The sequence below is a fragment of the Phaethon aethereus genome (assembly GCF_964289735.1).
Source record: "Phaethon aethereus genome assembly, chromosome: 1".
Classification (NCBI taxonomy): Eukaryota; Metazoa; Chordata; class Aves; order Phaethontiformes; family Phaethontidae; genus Phaethon; species Phaethon aethereus.
The window spans coordinates 161,846,761-161,867,906 of NC_138575.1; the positions used below are offsets into that span (position 1 = coordinate 161,846,761).

At 35.5% G+C, this 21,146-nt stretch overlaps 1 protein-coding gene across 7 annotated transcripts in view; it reads left to right on the forward strand.

The window, feature by feature from the left end:
* The window catches only part of DOCK9 (dedicator of cytokinesis 9), a gene marked incomplete at its 5' end in the record, with an annotated part of 129,939 nt that extends 111,402 nt beyond the window's left edge, over positions 1-18,537 (forward strand). For 4 of the 7 annotated variants that reach the window (XM_082000816.1, XM_082000819.1, XM_082000815.1 and 1 more), the window contains 11 exons: positions 514-571; positions 2,384-2,490; positions 7,205-7,327; positions 7,668-7,781; positions 8,441-8,476; positions 9,287-9,433; positions 11,498-11,708; positions 13,250-13,440; positions 14,637-14,737; positions 14,932-15,070; positions 17,859-18,537. In XM_082000816.1, the coding sequence (XP_081856942.1) occupies positions 514-571; positions 2,384-2,490; positions 7,205-7,327; positions 7,668-7,781; positions 8,441-8,476; positions 9,287-9,433; positions 11,498-11,708; positions 13,250-13,440; positions 14,637-14,737; positions 14,932-15,070; positions 17,859-17,981 (1,350 nt within the window). In that variant the 3' untranslated portion in view covers positions 17,982-18,537. The remainder of the gene's footprint in view (positions 1-513; positions 572-2,383; positions 2,491-7,204; positions 7,328-7,667; positions 7,782-8,440; positions 8,477-9,286; positions 9,434-11,497; positions 11,709-13,249; positions 13,441-14,636; positions 14,738-14,931; positions 15,071-17,858) is intronic. The other 3 variants (XM_082000818.1, XM_082000817.1, XM_082000821.1) reach the window with 1 other exon arrangement.
* Positions 18,538-21,146: the final 2,609 nt, after the last annotated feature.

Genomic DNA, 21,146 nt, shown 5'->3' on the forward strand with positions numbered 1-21,146 from the left:
TTCTGTGTTCCAACTACACCAACCCAATTCCTTCAAATTCCATTCATAGGTCAGATCTTTCCTCTTGTGCTGCTTTCAAATGGTCTGTCACCAGTTTTTATTACATTTTTCTTGGTATGGAGCCAAAAGGCAGACGAAATGGCTTCTCAAGAAGAACCATCAAATGTTGAGTAGAATGATTAATAGTTCTTTGTTTTGCATAATACTTAAAATACATCCCAAAAAGATATTTGTCTGTCTTTATTACAGCATGGCATTCTTACCTTGTAATTTGTGATCCATTGTCACTCTCAGATTGCTGTCCGTGCTACTCAATGCTCTGGTGAAAAAGATGTGTTCTTGCACAGTTACTGTTTTGCATAAATGAGGTGGAGAATTCTTACCAGTCATAGGGCATCTCCTGCAAAGCAGCAAAAAGGAAAACCAAAGAAATTAGCTCAGGCTCTTCTTATATACCTTCTTTTCAGTAGTTCCATTATAACTGTTACAAGACTGTTACTATTTCTCTTTTAGGCAGCAATGTGCTATGTCCATGTAGCAGCACTGGTTGCAGAATATCTCACACGAAAAGGTATGATTTTGAAATCTTACTTTAATAGTTTACAGTTTTTCATTCTAGTTTAGGAAAAGCAGTAGTTTCCCCGAGGAAGTTGTAGGCTTTTCAGTGTTCACTAAGGAAAAAATTCTGACCTAACCGGATGGCATACTCACATATTTAAGAGCATACTCGTATATCTAAGAGACAGCATTTCAGATGGAGGTAAAGTAAAATTTTGGGGAAGGTAAAAGTTTTAATTTTACGCGAGAGCTGCTAATAGCTGAAACAAGATCCCTTCTAAAGCAAACTTATCAGTGAATGTTCTCGTTCAACAAGTAGTCCCTCACTGCATAGAGGGAAATCTGGCATTGCCAGAGAAGTCACAATAAATTCCTACAAATTTTCAGATGCTGAGTCAGTGGTAATAGTGCTCAGAATGCTTCACCTGTCTTGGTGTTCTGTGCTATCTACCCCCTTGAGATGGGGTAGAAAACTATCTTTCATCTATCGGATCAGAGGAGTTCTTAGGGATTAGAGAAAATAGAAGATTATATGGCCTTTATTAAGAAAAATAGATCTCTAGAAGAAAACTCCAGAAATCCCTTCAAAACTAATTATGATGTTGAGCTAGTGGGGGTTTTTTTTTTCTTTGTAAGCAGACAAATTCATGTTTGCAAGCCTTTTAGCTTTGCCGTTGCATGACAGTTCAAAATGAAGCAAAGTCATGGGGCTTTTCTCTGTTCCTTTTGTGCCTCTTGCCAGATAACTTGTGTAGGTATAGGCTATCCCCTCTGCCCCAGTGATTTCAGAAGCTTCTCTGAGATCAACTCTGAAACTAAGTTGCTTGTCAAAGTTGCTATGTCCTCTTGCAAGCCTGATGACAACTAGGTTATAACTAGTGATAATCTGTATTAATTTGGGATTCCTTTGGGTGATCTGCTATTTTTCTCCACTGTCCTATAAAAGTTATTTCCTATCAGTAATATAGAGGGTCAGACTTCTACCAGTGGTATTTCCAGGAGCAAAACAAAACCATGCATTTGAGGCAATCATTCATGGGTTAGAATCCCATGTGAGCAGAAAGAATCTTTGTAGGAACAAGCTGTGAAATAAATATGTGTGAGTCCTTGTGCTTCTATAGTATTTACTGATTGCTCTTGATGCATTAATTAATACAGTTACTGGCCAAAAATCCTAATTTCTTAATTCAGCAATCTGATATAATAAAAAAGAACTAAACAGAATGGGTAAAGGAGGTAGGTTTCGTATTAGAACATTCTAAATCCCATTTTTGCTAAATATTTATTTCAGTAAAGGAAATTAGATTGCTGCTGTTTTTTTCTTGCTTGTAGACTGACTTGCTGTATCTACAGCTGAACAATCTATATTGCCATCCTTTGATCATTTTTTATGGTTGATATAAGTCCATTCATACTGTTAAGACTGGGGATGCTGATGTGGCCAAGGCCTCTTTGTGTCCACAGTTCCAGCATGACTTCACACCAGTTTAATTAAATGCTGTAAAAGTTACCTTGGTTATGTTACACTTGGTGTGGGATAGATTAGACATAGGTTTAAGGTAAAATAGGAAGATTCAGACACTACTTATTTTGGTGAGTAGGAGTCCAGGTAATAAATTGTGGGTTTTTAAAATCTTTTTATACTTAAACAGTAATGTAAGCTCTAGTATTTTAACCATGCAGTTGGGAGGCTGGATTTTTTTTTAACTGATTTGTTGGCAAGTATGTTTAAATATGGCTTCTGCCTTATCCAGCATCACAAAAAGGCCTAATGTTATCCTGTTGGAGAAAAGTAAATTTGTCTATTTTTCGTTTTCAATGATAGGGATGTTTAGGCAAGGTTGTACTGCTTTCAGAGTAATCACACCTAATATAGATGAAGAGGCTTCAATGATGGAGGATGTCGGAATGCAAGATGTTCACTTCAATGAAGTAAGTAAACATAAAGGTGTCAGAATTGATGCACATTGAAACGCTGTTTGTTTTCCAAGTTTTGCATTTCAACCCTGAGGCTGACTGCTATGACATCTATTATAATTGTTTTCTTAGCCACTATTCTTATCCTGAAACAGAAATTAAAAAATTCCGTGAGCTGTCCCAGCTTTAGAGAATTTACTATATACATATGTTTTAAATAAAACACTAGCACATCAACACAACACCAGTATTGGAATACAAATAAGGAAAATGTGCTTTTAAGTTAGTTGATGGGATGAACACTAGTGTGGCTTGCTTATTAGACTTAACGTGATCTGTGTTTTTTTAAACTGATTTAGATTGTTACTACACCAGCAATTGTGAAAATGTGTCCACTGTTCTTTGCTGGTTTACAGAGTTTCCCTAAACAAATACACCATAACAATGAAAGTGGTTTTATTGATGCCAGTCTTGCATAAATATTTTTTTTCTGGCTTAAGTTTACTGCTTGTGTCTTTGCTGATCCATCTGTGCTGGCTGTACGGTAAATTTTACTATTAAGAAACCTTTATGAAAAGATTGTGAATAATCTTGCTCACAAAGAGCTATGTCTACACTATATATTTGCCAGGTGGGAAAGGCAGGGACAGACCACTGCTTGCAGTAGCTGTGTTGGAAATATCCCTGCTGTGTAAGCATAATTGTACAAGAAAATGTTTTTCTTTTGTGGTTGTGTTTGTATGTGGTAAAAGTGTATGACAAAATTATTTGACTGTCCAAATTGAGTCTATACTAGCACATTGAGGAGGAACAGATGAAAGATTTAGTGGTTTAAGCCTGGGTTTAAAGCTAGGGTACCTGTGTTTTACTCCCAAGTTCTGGTACTGCTTTGCTCTATAGTTTTAAGACAAAAATTCTTGACTTGCCTTTTTATGGGAAGGCAGGAGTTGGAATTACTTGAAATGAGAAATACAGTGCTTTTCAGTTCCAAAGACACCCAATAGCAGATGGCTTTTTATTTATTTATTTATTTATGTGCTATAGTCTTTAAAGGATTCTCATGATCCAGCATGGAATTTAGCATGTGACTTAAAGCAAAATGTAAGCTGCTTTAAGAAAGTCAGGAGTTGGGTTTCTAGTGACTACTATTAATGGAAACTTGTTAGAAACTCTTGTCAATGTCTACCTGACGAACCATTTGTCAGAGCTGATTTTTTTTTTTTAATTGGAATGTCTTCATTCTGTTTCTGATTAGTCACTCTCTACAAAAAGAATATACTACTTTTTCTGGGTCATTGAACCGTGCCCAAATTTATTTCCATCTCTCAGTATTTCCATGGAATGAAAGTAAGCCAAGAGTGAAATTAGAAGCCTGTGGAGCTTGCAAAGGGATCAAACCTTGCCAAGTTTAATTTTTCTCTGCATGCAACCGTTTATAAACTTAACCATGTGGAAGTCTAACTAATTAAATATTGAAAAATGTTACTATTTTTCAGATAACATTTTATAGTTCACCCCAGGAAGAATAATAATAGGAAAGAACTGGGTTTTGATAGACTAAAAATCATGGATAAATTAAGATGACTAGTATTTTACAGAAGTGCTTCAAAACAGGTAGTCTAGTTGCTTTAAGAACAGGAACATGTTAATATATGGAGTGTTGATTCAATATGTTCTTATGTAAGCAAAACTGTATTAGTCTAAGAAAAAAGTTCTCCAGTTTATATAGTCTTCCCAATTAAGTGAAATTCATCTTAAGTCTCCATGTAGTTTCTAATTTTAAAAGTGAATTTTTCTTTTAATTCTCAATTTAATTCTCATATTAGAAGAATTCTTTCCGAGGCCAGGGTTACCCTGACTCATTTTCTAAACTAGCTGGTTGAAATAACCTAAAATTTTATTGCTTGTTTGTTTTTAACGAAGTTATTGTGTGCATTTCATTAAAACAGTTGTTTACCCAAACAGCTTATTCAGCAGCACAAGTCAAATTCTCCTTGCAGAACTAAAATCTTCTGGGTGTCAAAAATTAGAAGGCAAAAGCCTGGAACGTGATATCCTCTCCGTGTTAGACTTTGCTGTAAGCAGTCCATCAGTGAGAGATCTGAGCTGTGGCTAACAGGCCTGTGGCAGGTGCCAGATTCCATGCCGATTAAGGCTGGAAACAATTTAATTCAGTATTGTTGTTTTTTTCCAAAATAAACTCTGCCAGAATACAACTCCCCCACAGATACTAAGTCAATCTCTACCTTCCTATTTGTTTTTTCTGGTCTCTTGTTAGCTATGACTTTCCATGAGAGGAATTACTCTAATTTGAGGATTGGTAAATGAAAGAGCTTCACAGCTTAGATGGTATATAGCTGTTGTAAGTGATCAGCATGCACTGTAATTCAGTATATTAAAGCACTTTATGAAAAACTGAAGTAAGTACTTACCCAAACATACAAGATACTTCAAGTGTGGTGGTGAAGGTTGGTATTCTTCAGGGGTACTCAGGCTGATATTGTGTAACACCTTCATTAGCAATCTAGGTCATGGAATACACTGTATCTTCGAGTTTGTGGATGAAACTAAATGGAGTGGGAGTGAATGATTTGCTGGGAGGCGGGCTGCCATTTAGAGGTACCTCAAACAGAAGGAACACAAAAGCCTCTCTAAAGTTCTACAAAGACAAGTGCCAAGTCTTGCATCTGCAAAAAAATTACCTGATGTCTTAGTACGGGCTGGAAAATGGCTGGGCAGCAGCTCTGCAGAAAGACCTGGGAGTTCTGGTGGACAAGAGGTTGAATGGGAATCAGCAGTGTAGCCTTGTGGCAACAAAAGGCCAACTGCGTGCTGGGTTGTATTAGAAAGAGCATAGAGTCAAGAAGTGGAGGGATGTGGGTTTTTCCCCTCCTACTTGGCATTCGTGGTTCCCCATCAGTAATCTTGAGTCCAGTGCTGCCCCCTCAAAGTCAAGGTAGACATCAAAAACTGGAAAAAGTCCAGGTACCAAGGTGCTTAGAGAAGAGTCTGGCTCTTCCGAGGAGGTGCACAATAAAAGAGTAAGAGGCCATTCTCAAAGGCTACAAGGAGAACTCTGAATATCTGGAAAAAACCTCTTCCCATAAGGAGGATGGATAAGCACAGAAACAGGTGGCCCAGAAACATTGCATTCTTTTTCTCCTTCCTATCAGCTCTCCCACAGGAAGCTTTTGCTGTTTATATTTTTTCCTATGTGCAAACAAAACTTCGCTGCTTTTGCTGCATTGGATTTGGATGCCCTCTGGTGTCCAAGTTAAGATTCTTGTCATAAAATAGTGGACAGCCCTTGTGGTCCAGCAATGATACTGGTCTTTCAGTTCTCACCACCTGGTTGCTGAGGACAGAGATATTGGGGAGCCTGTAGAGCCCATAATGAATGGGGGAAAGGAGATGTTTTAGGGACCATTGCAGCAAGGGTAGCATTTTTCAGTCTTGTTTTTGCTCTCAGTATTAAAGTTGGATTTCTTAATGATGTCTTTATGCTGTCTCAGTCCTCTACCAAAGGGAGGAGGGGAATAGAGTAGCATTGGATCCCTTCTAAGGATAAAAGGAGTTATTCCCAGCTTATGGCTTCACGACTATGATGCAAGAGTGGTACCAGAAGGTCTCAGGAAGTAGAAATGTCATGTCTTCTGACATCTCTCAGTCTCAGCCTTGAATTCTTGTGGAAGTTCTTGGAGCTCCAGACATGTTTGAAGAGGACTGAGATGTGTTAGGGTATGTGGATGTGTGGTTCTGTCGCACTCAGGCCATGACCAAGTATATGACAGCTTCATCACAGGACCTATAAGCTGTTCTGTAATATCAGTAACATTATTTGTTATAGTTTAGTTAATGGAGTTAGCCAGGTAATTTTGAGTTTATGAAAAATAGAGCAAAGTAGTAATGTTATCTTAGTTGTTTTACACTTACTGAAGTAGAAACCAAATCTGTGGAAAATGAAGTAATACGACTTCATAATTATGATGTGACTCCTCTAATGCAAAATGCATGCTTTTATTTTAAGGTATAGGTAAGCATAGTTGTTATTTAATCTTAAATAACTATTTTTTTGCTACCCGATTATTAGAATCAAGCCCAGTAAAGCCAAGGTGGTTTCTTGCTTCTGACTCTGTTTTGACCCTTTAGGATTTCTCAGCTTCTTTAACTGTTATATGTCTCTTCATTCTGGACCAAGTATACCAAATTCAACTGTTGTACCTTGATAATTACTTCTGAGTATAGATTTTGGTATTATATCTTTTTGTTTTATTTTTGATGTAATTTATTTGATAATTTCCTTCAGAACCATTGCAGTCAAGTGTTTGTATAGCTGCCTTTATTTTAAAAAGTTCTTTGTGCAAAACCAAAAAACCCCACGGAAACAACACTTTGAAAAAAACATGTTAGAAGGTAAGACAAGGTTGGGTCCTCACACAGGTGTCATTTGTAGACTTAAGAGATCAGGAGTATCTGAAAGAAAAACGCTGTTCATGCTAACTATAAAGAGTGTGTACACTCAGACCATTCTGTTTTGTTTTGTTTTGTTTCCTTTTAGCAATTTTTGATTGTCACAATAATTTAAAATGCTATGTGTAGATAATCTTGTTTTGAGGCAGGATCTCCCTTTTCACTGGGAAGAACTTCATTTTGTAATTCTATAATTACTTGCTGCGCTTTTCATGAGTACCGAATTGTTTTACTTTTTCAAATGTGTATCCAAATCTAGGATGTGCTGATGGAATTGTTGGAGCAGTGTGCTGATGGGCTCTGGAAGGCAGAACGCTATGAACTCATTGCTGACATATATAAACTTATAATCCCCATTTATGAAAAACGCAGAGATTTTGAGGTACTAAATTAATCATAAGTAAATTTGAGCAAGAAAAAAAATCCCAATTTTTCTAGTCTAACTGCGTGACACGTTGCACGTAACAGGAGTATTAAAATTGTAACTGAAATATCAGTGTTGAAATTTTTGTTTTAATTTTAAGTAATTAAAAATGTTTTTCTTTAAATAACTATTAATAATTAAAAATTAATCTTGCATATTGTCATTCTGATACAAGTGCTAAACCTATTACTACTGTTTAATAGAACAGTGGTTTTAGTTATTAACTACAAGGACATCATTCATTGTTGTTTTAAGATAGTAAAGTTCTACAACCATGGTTGTTTTCTTTTGTTTTTAGAGGCTTGCTCATTTATATGACACTCTTCATCGAGCGTACAGTAAAGTAACAGAAGTTATGCATACAGGCAAGAGACTGCTGGGAACTTATTTCAGGGTAGCATTCTTTGGACAGGTGAGTATTATTTAACTTTCATTTGTCTGCTCTATGCAGTAAGAAAAAACCTGATTTTATTTTACAAGCTATACTATTTCATAATCTATATTGATAGCATGATCTAAAAAGCACAAGAAATGTCTGTAAGAAATAATTAAACACCATCAATAATTTAGTTTAAAACATTTATCAATTCCGATACAATTCTTCCTTATTTTCCTCAGTAAATTATTTGCTTTTTTTTTCCTTTTTCTTCTTTTATTTACTACCTTAAGGCAGCGGTAAGTTTTCTATAACGTCAGTTCTTAGCAATGTATTGATTTAATGTCTGTAGTGCTACAGTGTGGTTTGCAAGGCTGCTTCTTAGATTGGTATGCATTAATAGCCATTGCAATTCAAAAATAACATTAAGTTCCATTTAGAGAACAGATCACTCTTTTCTATGCATCGGTATTGCATGCTTTGAACAAAAGTTCTGGCTGTGTATTGGACAGCTTCACATTCTCTAATATATGTCTAGAACGCATATGTATCAGTATGGTATCACGCAGTATCAAGTAATACACTTCCTACATGCATAGCCCAGTTGCTAATTGTTCAGCTGAGCATGGAGAATTGTAAAATACTCTGAGCAGTATAACTTTACATGTATTCTGTTGTCTTTTATGACTTTATAGCAATACCAGTTTACAGACAGTGAAACAGATGTTGAGGTAATTACAGTAACTGCTTACAAAGCAAGCAATGCAGTAAAAACTACTGCATTTCACCTTAGTTTGATGTGGGTATTTTTGTCAATCTAGCCTGTGTTTATACATGATATGTTGTGCTTTTCTATTCTGTCTGTTTTGTTTATGACAAAAATATTTATTTTCTGATTTCAAACATGAACTCAGACATGGCTTGTTGTTTTAAACCAATGACCTGTTTCACTTTCCGTATGTACTCTATATTGCATTTAGTTATGGTTTTAAAAAAAATGCTTTATATAATAAAAATAAAGAAGTATATGCCAATATCAGACAACATAAAATTAAGATTTTTACACAAATTAGTTCACATTTTTGGGAATTATTTTGTTATTACCACATTAAGAAATTTTTCAGATTATTTTTATGTAAACCATTGCCAAAATACTCACTTGTGAATCAGAGAGTCCTGTTGGGCAACAAGATTTCTGTTCTGGCAAGTGAAACAGTGCTGGAAGTTCACTTTTAAATAAAAGTGAAGAAAAGTTATCTCAAAGCCTTGGCACACCATAAAATTACAACAAACCTTTAAAATTTTAACTGTGTGTTTCCATTATCTCTCATTCATTCTGTGGTAGATAATTACATTTTTCTGTTTTTTATTATCTTAGGAAACCTTTTTTACTTAGATTTTAATTTCTTTTTATTTATGTTTGCTTGAATCCTGATGTTAAATGTTTATATTTTCTTTGAACCACCCACATTATGTTCATCTTAATCATTGTCCTATGTGTTTTTTTCCCCCAAGATTTTTATTACTTCATTTTTTCACAGGGATTCTTTGAGGATGAAGATGGAAAGGAATATATCTATAAAGAGCCTAAACTCACGCCTCTCTCAGAAATTTCCCAAAGACTCCAGAAACTCTACTCTGACAAATTTGGATCTGAAAATGTCAAAATGATTCAGGATTCTGGCAAAGTATGATCTTTATTCTCTCTAAAAAATTCTAATACATTACTTCCACTAATCCACTTGAATTACTGTGGGATCACTCTCTGTTTTACTCATTTGGTACACAAACATATGTGTCTAAAAACTCTATTGGTTGAAGGGCATGAGAGAAATATAATCTGCTAAGTTTACCTTTAAGAACAACCAGAAAGCTTTATTTCTATAGTGTTACCTCTCAAATTAATAATTGTATCTTAGAACAAACTTGGTTTGTGATCATATCCATGTTATCTTTAGCTATATTTCCTGCCAGTTCATGCAGAGTCATTCTTTGGAAGTTTTTCCTTTTTCTGCACCTCGAGAGCAGAGTCCAAACTTTCTTCTGAAGTAAGATACAAACCCCTCTTCTGAGAAAAGTACCTTATGTAAATTAACACTTTAATTCTGTATCAGTTGTTCTTGTTATTATTTGCCTATGTCTCTGAGCCTGTTCAATTTTATAAATGTTTAAACTGTAGAAAAAAAAATATTCACACAAGTCATCTGGTTAAATCTAGATTTGTCATAGGAAATGCTTTCCCATGTAATTGAAAGCTCCAAAACTGGTGAACTGAAGAGGGCTACAGTATCCTGTACGCTGAGAACAGCACATACTGCACAAGATGCCTCTCTGCATTCCTTTCATTCCCTTCCTCAGACAATTTTTAACTTTTGCTTAGATTCAGACTTTATGGTGATTTTCTCTTATTATAATTTACTGTCTCTTCTGTTCCTTGATTCTCTCAGTAAGATCACAAAGTTCTGTGCTTCTCAGCCTGAAAGGGCAACAGTGGTGAGCTTTTCAATATTGGAACTTTAAAAAGAGAGGATGACTTATGCAAGGGCTAGATTTCATGCCATGGAAGGCAAGAGATTTATATTGTAATCTCAGTTTTTCACAGCTCTTCCAGTATACTCTCCTGAATTCTTTACAGTTATTTATAATGCATGTGTTCAGCATTTGTAGGGAACATTTTCTATCAGCTGTATCAGAATGAGTGTATAAATTACCACTTAAGTTCCAGTCCAATAATCTTGAAAACATTGCAGATTAAAAAAAAAATTAATCAAGCAGCATGTTGCAATAAAAACAGATAACAGCAGGGAGACCTTAGCTCTGTTCTGAGTTTGCTCCAGGACTTACCCAGTGACTTCATATGTGTATTTGCATTTTTCCCCCGCTTAGTTTATAGAAATGAAATGGCTCGGAGACAGGCAGAGATAACATGAATATTTGACGTGGGACTGAAATTGCCAGCAACAACTTTTAGAAAGAACCACAGGTTTAGGGTGCCCTCTTTATCCTGTTGTTGGGGGAATTTACAATTAAAAAGAAAAATCCTTGGTCCATTTAGGGACCCTGTTGGGCAAACGTTTAGGAGGCCTTATCTATTGGTACTGGAGACGAGTTGCTGCTTTTACCAAATTAAAGATCTGCCAGTCCATGAGCCTTTTACTCATCCAGTTCTAGAAACAAAATAAACTGAATAGTGAAGCCTTCAATTTGTCCTGCTCCAACCAGTATATTCTTTGGGACCCTCGTAGGGTGTCAGAGTCGAGACAGATAGGTTGGGAGGAGTGAAGGTGATATCTGAACTATTTACAATGTAGGGTTTTATTTTTAATTATTAACTCCTTTTATCACTAGCAATTTTTGGTCTCCAATCTACTGTTGTATCACCTGTCACGGAGGACAAGTATTTGTTTCTGGTTTTCTGTATCTGCCTTCCAGCGTTCATCATGGCTATAACTCTGTATTATATTTTCGCTTGCAGTTCTGCATATAGCAATTATCAGTAATGAGTGTTTAACAACAAACAAACAAACAAGACAACACAAACCCCACAACATGTTGTAATACATCTAGCTAAGTTGTCTCCTTAATATTTAAAAACCGAATGCAGAGGAGCCCTGTGAGAGCGTTAATGTTTCCCATGTTTTCAGTAATTTGCAGGTTAAGAGACCAAATTTAACTTCTGAAAGTTTTATGACTACAGTTAAATCAAATTTATTCGCAATGTGGCTATTTGGATTTTTTGTCATGTTTTTAAGGTAAATCCTAAGGATTTAGATTCAAAATATGCATATATTCAAGTTACACATGTAATTCCATACTTTGAAGAAAAGGAGTTGCAAGAAAGAAAAACAGATTTTGAAAGGACTCATAACATTCGTCGCTTTATGTTTGAGATGCCTTTTACTCAAGCGGGCAAAAGACAAGGAGGGGTAGAAGAACAGTGTAAGCGACGGACTATTTTGACAGGTACTGATGGAATGGAAATTTCCTTTAAAAGAAAGTTGCTCTTTTATTTTGTTTTTTTATACTTAATTCTTGATACTAGGTTTTTCTAGATGTTGTGTATTTTGTCAGGAAAAAATCCTTTAGAAGATTTCACACATCACTGTTGGAGGCGATGAGAATTACAAAGTATATCAAAATGCTGTTAGACAAAACAACGTTTTAAGATTAGTACATATTTGAAAATAATAGTAAAAAATATGGTATGCAAAGACTTATAAAGGACCATCTGAGAATATGTATATCATTGTGTGATTTCTTAACCCCTAAGTGTTGGAAAAAGAGAGTAAAATCTTACTTTTTCCTATGTTCTAACTACCCATCACTTCTAAGTAATTTTGTTGTTTTTTTTTTTTAATAATGGAATGTCTGCCTTTCTCCCTTCGCCCTTCCCTGTGCTCAGCTCTCTTTGAAGAACGGTGGTATTATGCTTCCTGGTTTGGGTGTGGGGTTTTTCAGCATTCTTTCAGTCTTTGGATGTGTTAAATGCAGCATTGGTTCTTTTGGCTAAAAGGAGCTAAAAGAGCCTGAAAGCAGTTTCTGGTTTGATTTCCAGCCTCTGTTCCATTGTGACTTTGGACTAATCATTCTGTTTTAGTTCCTCCTTTGTTACCTTTAGAAGGGAAGAGGGAGTTCCCATCTGTCTCTCCATAGGCTCAAAGTTTAAAGATGCGATACAAAAAGTTTTATGACACTTTTAAGGGAGATAATTAAATGGTGAGATAATTATGGTGCATTTGGTGATGTTTCTGCATAGCATGTAAATCTGAATTTGTGAATTAACAAGTTGCACTTTGACTGGAAGTTGGAGCATTAACTGAAGTGGTCTAATTCTGTTCTGTATGGATTTTTCCATTTCACCTACTTAAAGGCTTTTATAGCTATCAGCTAAAATAATTTTCATATTTTTAGCAAAAAATAGTCTTTTAGATTGGTTTCTTCAAGGGATAGTCCTAAAATAATTTTTTTGTCTTTTTTCCTTAAGCTTCAAGAGTTGTGACTCTAGAGCCTATTTTTGTTTGTTCTTAGAAAAAGACTAGTAGGTGCTTTGTCTCAGTTAAGTGCAAGCTGATGTATCACTGTCTTAATATAGTGGTAAAAACGATTTAAATGACTTTATAACATCAGCTGTCCATAGCTAATACTTGTGAGGAAATAGAAAATACAACTTTGCTATTTTTGATTCTTCTCCTCTTTGAGATATGTGGATGATAAGCAATTCTTTTTACAGTTCTCATATGAACTAAGTTCCAGTGGTTTATTTCTTGGTTATTAATAGTAGCAGTAATGACAATGATCTTTCTTTGTCATTTTCTTTGCATGCATGTATACATTTTTAGTATTTTTGTTTCCCAATATATTTGGTAGTATTTCTAATTATATAGTATGTTATTAAATTGGGCAACTAATTATATCAAAATCAGATTTTTAGCATAAAATTCTATCAAAACACACCTTATATAAAAACCTTTTTGTAACTATATTAAACTTGTTTCCGTCCATAGCTATACATTGTTTCCCATATGTGAAAAAGCGCATTCCAGTAATGTACCAGCACCATACTGATTTAAACCCCATTGAAGTAGCCATTGATGAAATGAGTAAAAAAGTTGCAGAACTTAGGCAGCTTTGCTCTTCAGCTGAAGTAGACATGATCAAATTGCAGCTGAAGCTACAAGGAAGTGTCAGTGTTCAGGTAAGACCATATACTTTGCCATTCAGCCATTTTGCTTGCTTCTGTCCCTGAAAAATTATAAAAGTAGCATTTTATCATTAGTTTCTATTCTGTATATTCAAGAATGTCCTAAATTAGAAATATGCTCGCTGTTTGCAGTTATTTCCAGAATAGGAAAAGCAATAAAAATATTTCATATAAACACTGATCATGGACAGTTACATGAAAGGATTAAGATTCATCTCTGGAATCTGATGGTCTGAGCCTCACCAGGTTTTGATGTAAAGCTGAAACTACTGTAAAATAGTGACTTCCCATATGAGGAGGAATGAACATATTTTACCTAGATGTAGATCTGCTCACAGTAGGTTCAACATGGTCATTACTGCTTTTGTATTTTGGCAAGATCCCTAGGGAGATGGAGTGCCAAAGTGTAGGAGGATGGTAATAGTAGAAAATCTCACTCTGCAACATTTTGTTTTGCCTAAGGCAAGCAAGAACTGAATGTATAAGAAACCATCAGATTCACCAAAAAAGGATACATAAAGCAGTTGTAGCATGTACAAATCAATACGGTAAGGTTCTTAAGTGTTGCTTTATTATTTTTAACTGATTCAAATCAAAGGAACAATAAACACAGTCATCTGAAATGAACTGTGGTCATGTTGAAGATTACAAGAAAAAAAAACCAACCAAGGTTCCAGAATCAGCAAGTTGTCAAGCTAGCATTTGGGATGAGAAGGGAGGAGCTCTTATTGTTTAATATAAAAGAATATTAGGGATGAGTCATAAATCTTTTAATCCATTTTTCATATAGCTGCCATAATAGCACAATTAAATTTCTGCTAATTATTGCAGAATTTTCAGCTTGGAAGTGTGTTGTCAATAGCTAAGCAGACCAAACAGTAGCAGATTTAGCTCATTTTCCTCATTTTCCCACCCTAATTTAATAAACAGAGATGACAAATGGGCAATATCAGCAGTTACTTTGCCACATCATCAAAGTGGTTTCTTTGTGCCCCAACAGGTTCATAGAGAATGCTGTAGAGACCTCCCCTGCTCTTATGTTCCAACTCCAGCAGTCCTCTTATTTCATAAGTCCAGCTTTTTTGAAATCAATGTGTTCTAAGAAAAGTAAATCTGACAGACACCTCTAGTACCTGCTATGACACTATGTCAGAGAACTGACTTTATTGTGTAATTCTTGGTTTTTTTAGGTTAATGCTGGTCCATTAGCATACGCAAGAGCTTTCTTAGATGACACAAACACCAAAAGATATCCAGACAATAAAGTAAAGCTACTAAAGGAAGTTTTTAGGTATGTTTATAAAATGGAAAATTTTTTTTCCAAGACTGATATAATAAGAATGTTTTTAAAAACTTTTAACTTTTATAGTGTTCTGACTGCATTAAAAAAATACTTTAAGCTGGCATTTTGAATTAAGCTTTTGGATTTTGTGTTCCTGATTGAGTTTTGTTTTGGGTTTTTTTTTGCTATTTTATCTAAATCAGGCAATTTGTTGAAGCTTGCGGGCATGCTCTGGGTGTAAATGAACGACTTATAAAAGAAGATCAGTTGGAATATCAAGAAGAAATGAAGGCCAACTACAGAGAAATGGCAAAAGAGCTTTCTGAAATAATGCATGAACAAGTATGTGCTGAAATTAAATTATACATACCAGCATTCAGAATGTAGCTGTAATGTGAAACCACTAGGAAAAGTGTATGTAATGCTTTACACAAAAAGATTGTTTCTTTTTTGTTTGTTTGTTTGTTTTCTGTTAGAGTATAAGCATATCATGAAATTGTGGAACTTCATCTTTGTGAATTTTCTGCAGATGCTTTCTTGACCTTCAGAATTAAGTCTTCTGGCCCACAAGAAATACCTTTGTTTTCTGGTAATATTATACATTACAAATACACGTCTTTGAGACTTCCTGAGATATATGACCATAATAGCAACTTTTCTTAGTCTAGGAACCAATGCATCCTAGTCTGGATAACCAGTTGATACAAAGAGGAGCTCTGAGTTTCTCCTGTCCATGCAAAAACTCCAGGCTTTAGTTAGAAATCAAAAATCAGGAAAAATCAAACTTGAAACCTACCTGAGGTGTTCAGTCTAGCTGGCATTTAAATGCTCTGTCAATCTTCCAGCTTTTTTTCAGGATTGCATCCTTTAGATGTACAATGACTTTACCCATTTACCAATTTTTGACATCTCTAAATTACTCTCTTATTACTCAAGAAATACTTGCTCAAAAAGCTAATCAGCTTGCCAGTATAACAGCTTATCTGTATGCTTGTCTAAGAAAGATTTGCCTTTATTCTATCCTTGCTTTAGATGGTATCCAAAACTTTTATGGTGATTTTTTTCTGTTTGATAATGTGTCAATTATCTGAAGTTTACTTCACACGCTTACTTCCTCTCCGTTATTTCCTCCTGTGGTTTTCTCAGGTACTGTGCTGTGAGTAGCTCTGGGCTATGATGTAATTATGGTGAAACACAAGAATACAGCAAGCACATAGGCTTTATTTTTATCCTCTTGTTCTTTTGTTATACTGTCACGGGGAAAAGCTTACCACAAAACTAACTTTTTCTAACCACCAGTGACAGAGAATATTGTGAAACGAGGTTTGTAGGGACTGATACCATTTTGTCCGAATCATAGAATAGTTTGGGTTGGAAGGGACCTTTAAAGGCCATCTAGTCCAAACCCCCTGCAGTGCGCAGGGACATCTTCAACTAGATCAGATTGCTCAGAGCCCCGTCCAACCTGACCTGGAATGTTGCCAGGGATGGGGCATCTACCACCTCTCTGGGCAACTTGGTCCAGTGCTTCATCACTCTCATGGTAAAAAATTTCTTCCTTATAGCTAGTCAAAATCTACCCTATTTTAGTTTAAAACCATTCCCCCTTGTCCTATCCATGTGTTGTTTTTTAAAAAACAAAACAAGTGTCTTTCAGATACCCTTGTAGAGGAAGATGGTTTTGAAAGGTCCTTGGAACAGGAAAAGATACTGCTTAGCTGACAAAAACGGGAGAGTTTGACTGTATTTCAATGTAATGTATTGAAAAGGAGAAAGCAGTGGAAAGTTTCAGAAAGGAGGATAACTGATTGGACAGCTGATTAAGATGAATGAGGTATATGGGAGAATTACAGCTATACAGAAGACCCCTTCAGAAAAGACAGGAAAATGTTTTGGTCAAATTATTTAATAAGGATAATAAATGAAAGATTCATACTCCCCTGGTGTAGGAAAAAGTAAAAGGATATAATGACAGTATGTACTCCCCTGGTGTAGGAAAAAGTAAAAGGATATAATGACAGTATGTACACAAGAAAAAATAATTTGAACTCAATGCAAGATATGTATGTTTAAAAAAATGCTCAGGGTTGTGAGTTTCCAAAGATTGACAGTAAGGAAACGCATATAACGATTGAAACATCAGGAGTAAACCACATTGTCTAAAAGTAAACAAAGAGAAGAAGGGGCAAACAACTGATACCTGTAAGACAGTGTGAACAGAATATGAAAGTACAGTAATGGGTACTATTAGCCTACTGCTGTGTTCTTTTTATATAAATGTAATTAGTTGTAAATAATTAAAAACATGCTATGTTGTTGGGTTGTTTGGGTTTTTTTTTTAAATAGATTGATCATTCCCCTAAAGACTTAGAATCATGAGGCTCTTCACTGAAATCTTTAAATGTCACCTTTGTGTGCCTGCCTATTACTGTATTTGGAAAAAGAACTCCTCACAATGTTCTAATGTCATTGAAAAGTAACTATTAGCTGTCATATAATAGTGTGGATTTTAAACAATTGCAAAAATTTTGTTATGAAAAAATATAGAAAAGAATCTTAACAGATTTTTCTTTTTTCTCCTCTGCTGCTTGCCAATATGATCAGATGGGATGGTAATTAGTTTTCTTTACTTCTGCTCTTAGTTTGTCTAATCTTTATATTTCTTTCCAATATTTCTAATCTTAGCATTAGTAAGTTTATAGCTCTTAAGAATGAAGTCTTTTTGATGCTTCAAAGGCTTTTGATAAGAAATGCTCAAATCATACCTCTAAGTCAAAAAAAGGAAACAAACAAAAAAGGGCAAAAAGCAAGCCTGTTGTCTTGGTGAAACTTCTTTTGAAAGTTAGCAAGAGAAATGAGAAAGTTAGCAAGAGAATTTCAAACTTCCTTTAGAGAGGACAGTGTAATGCTTAAATGAGGAGAACTGATGTTGGAGAAATAACTACTGCCCTCCTAAACCTAGTAGAAGATGGCTGAAAAGAGCAACCATCCCCAAAAAGAAGTTCTGTGCAAATGAGAAAGTACTAAAAAGTTGACTTGATAAGCAGCACATTATGAAATTGGTTAGCTGTTTTATAAATGCTTGTGTTGTTTTGTAGCATTTTGGTAAATACGTGTTTTCCATTTTAAGATTACTCCGGTTGAAGAAAAGGCCAGTGTTATGCCTAATTCACTACACATTTTCAACGCCATAAGTGGAACACCAACAAGCACAACAGTTCATGGGATGCCCAGTTCTTCTTCAGTTGCATGATTGTTTTGTAAAGGAAAGTATGTTTTTGTTTTTTTTTTAAAGTATGTGGATTTGCTTCATTGTTTGCAAACTCAGGACGATTTTGAAGCTAGATGTTGGGCACGTTCAAGCTGCATAATTCATAGAAATGTCTGAGCACACTTAGCAGTTACTGGTAATAGTCTTTTAGAGTAAGGGAGGCGCACATACATTTTTTTAATCTTACTGGTAACGTTTAAAAGTATTCAGAACATCATTGCAGAAGTCCGTGTTGAAAATTATAAAGTTGAAGTTAATTTCTCTTTTTCATTAGAAAGTATTATTAAAATGAATTGCACATTACAAAAAAGTATTGTGGGATGTCATTTTGCAGATATGTAACATTCAGATGTTCTTCTTGTGTATGGCACATGGAGGTTGATTCCAAGTACAAGAACTATTTTGGGGCTAGACAGAGACACTAGTTTTTTGGGTTTAATGGAACTGACAATAGTAGTTTTTGTACCATTTGGCAAATTGTTGTGCTTTATTTTATACCTTGTTGTATTTTGGAGGTATGTGAGCTTAGATCTTATTAAACAACTAGATACAACCAAAGGTCTGTATTAATAAACACTGAGTTACACTAAAATATCAATAGTAGTAAATTGTTATGTACATATTGTTTGTTAATACAGTCCATGCAGTCTGTACATAAATGTATTACATTTCTAAGTATTTTTTAATATTCATACCAGCTCTTATCCTTCTGCTTTCAGTTTATTGTGAAAATTTGTTCATTCCAAGTATATGCAGACTTTCCAGTTCATTTATTCCTGTACATAAATAAGTGCAATATAAAGATGTATACAGTCTTTGCTATGTTAGGTTTATATGCAGTTATTAAAAGAAAAAAAAATTTTGCCAAAGCAATGGAGTATGTAATTGGTGATCATGGTTACTGTGGTAAATGGTGGTATAATTTAAAGCTTTTTCCATATTCTTATTCTTTTAAGACATTAATTTAGTAATTTTATATTTGGGGAAAATAAAGGGTTTTAATTTTATTTAACTGGAAGCACTGTCCTGCTGTAATTAAACATTCTGTACTACATCTACATTAAAAGGAAAAAAGTAGTTACTTTTCTCACTGTGTACTCTGGTTTTTATTTTGGATATGTCCCCAAAGATGAAAGCTTGATCAAAAAAACCCCGTGCTTTTTGCAGCTTAAGTATTAGATGCAGACACTTATAGGGTGTATTTCATATACCTTGTCAGTAAAGGGAATTTATGTTATTAGTTAAGACATTGGTTTTGGATCCATCCTGTTTGACTCAAGTAGCGTGTTACAGTAACTAAAGGTTGTTACTCCCCAGTACAGTGTAATATTAGGAAGTCTTCAAAACTTTTCATCAAATCATAGAATCATTAAGGTTGGAAAAGACCTTTAAGATCATCAGGTCCAACCATCAACCCAACACTACCATGCCCACTAAACCATGTCCTGAAGCTCCACGTGTACACGTTTTTTGAACACTTCCAGTGATGGTGACTCCACCACCTCCCTGGGCAGCCTGTGCCAATGCTTGACCACTCTCTCAGTAAAGAAATTTTTCCTAATGTCCAATCTAAACCTCTCCTGGCACAACTTGAGGCCATTTCCTCTCGTCCTACCACTAGTTACTTGGGAGAAGAGACCAACACCCACCTCACCACAACCCCCTTTCAGGTAGTTGTAGAGAGCGATAAGGTCTCCCCTCAGCCTCCTCTTCTCCAGACTAAACAACCCCAGTTCCCTCAGCCGCTCCTCATAAGACTTGTGCTCCAGACCCCTCACCAGCTTTGTTGACCTTCTCTGGACGTGCTCCAGCAACAAAATGTCCTTCTTGTAGTGAGGGCATTTGACAGTATGTCAAATGACAGTAGAAATCATCTTTTCCTTATGACATAAGGTTTACTGTTATTTTCTGTAGCGTGGCTTGAAACTCATATGTTGCCGTTACTGTTTTTCCAAAACAACTCATCCTAGCAGTAAAATGCTGGATAACTCTGCTTTTTCCAATTGTGTTTCTGAAACAAAATTCCTGTTTAAAATTCTTTTCCTTAAAAAAAAAAAAAGGACCCCCCTCCCCAAAAACCCAGGTAAATACTCCTAGATAGTGAAGCTATAATGCTGTGACAAGAGACAGTCCCCTTTTTTGCTCTCCACCCTATATGCTTTCACTTTTTTGTTTGTTTGTGGAAATGGATGTAGGAATATTCTGTTACGTATCAATGTAGTTAGTCTTAGAGGGTATTTTATTATTTGGAGAAAATATTCTGTAAAGTTGTTTTGCCATTTGGGAAGTTTCTATATCAATATATTAATAGAAATTGTGTACATCATGGTGGCTTCTTGTAATTACCCCACTTTTTCACATTTCCCCTTTGCCCTGGGGAAATTTTCCCCTTTGCACTCATTCACAACAGAGCAGAACTGACAGTTTCCTACAGTTGTACAACGCCTTTTGCACTGAGACCTTAATTTGTCAGAGTTGTATCTGCTAACCAACCTATAAATGTAAAATGTATTCATATTCATAATTGAATATGTATCTGTGTGTATTTCTATAGATCTAAGTATATGTGTAACTGTTCTGCTTACTGAAAGTTGGCCTTTGAAAAATAGTACAATGTAGTTGACAAATGGTTGCTGTAGGTTTACGTAGGGTAGTATTAATCATTAGCACGTGCTCAACTCTAAGTACACAGACATTTTGTTTATAATCTTACATGATGCATTTATATGGAGAACACACCCTCTAATATATTGTTTTGGTTTTAGATATGCCAAGATTATAATTGTTGGGGTATACGTCCTGTATAGTTCACTCTGTGCCAGCCTCCCTTTTCTGCTGTTAAACTTCTGCAACATGTAGATTAAGTATCTAATATGGGTTATTTTGTTTATAAAGACTTGAGCTCTGTACTGGGTTTGGCAGGGGTAGAGTTAATTTTCTTCACAGTAGCTGGCATGATGTTATGTTTTGGATTTGATGAAAACAGTGTTGATAACACAGGGATGTTTAAGGTATTGCTGAGCAGTGCTTACACACAGTCAAGGCCTTTCCTGCTTCTCACACCAGCCCACCAGTGAGCAGGCTGGGGGTGCACGCAGTAAGTTGGGAGGGGACACAGCCGGGACAGTGACCCCGACTGACCCGAGG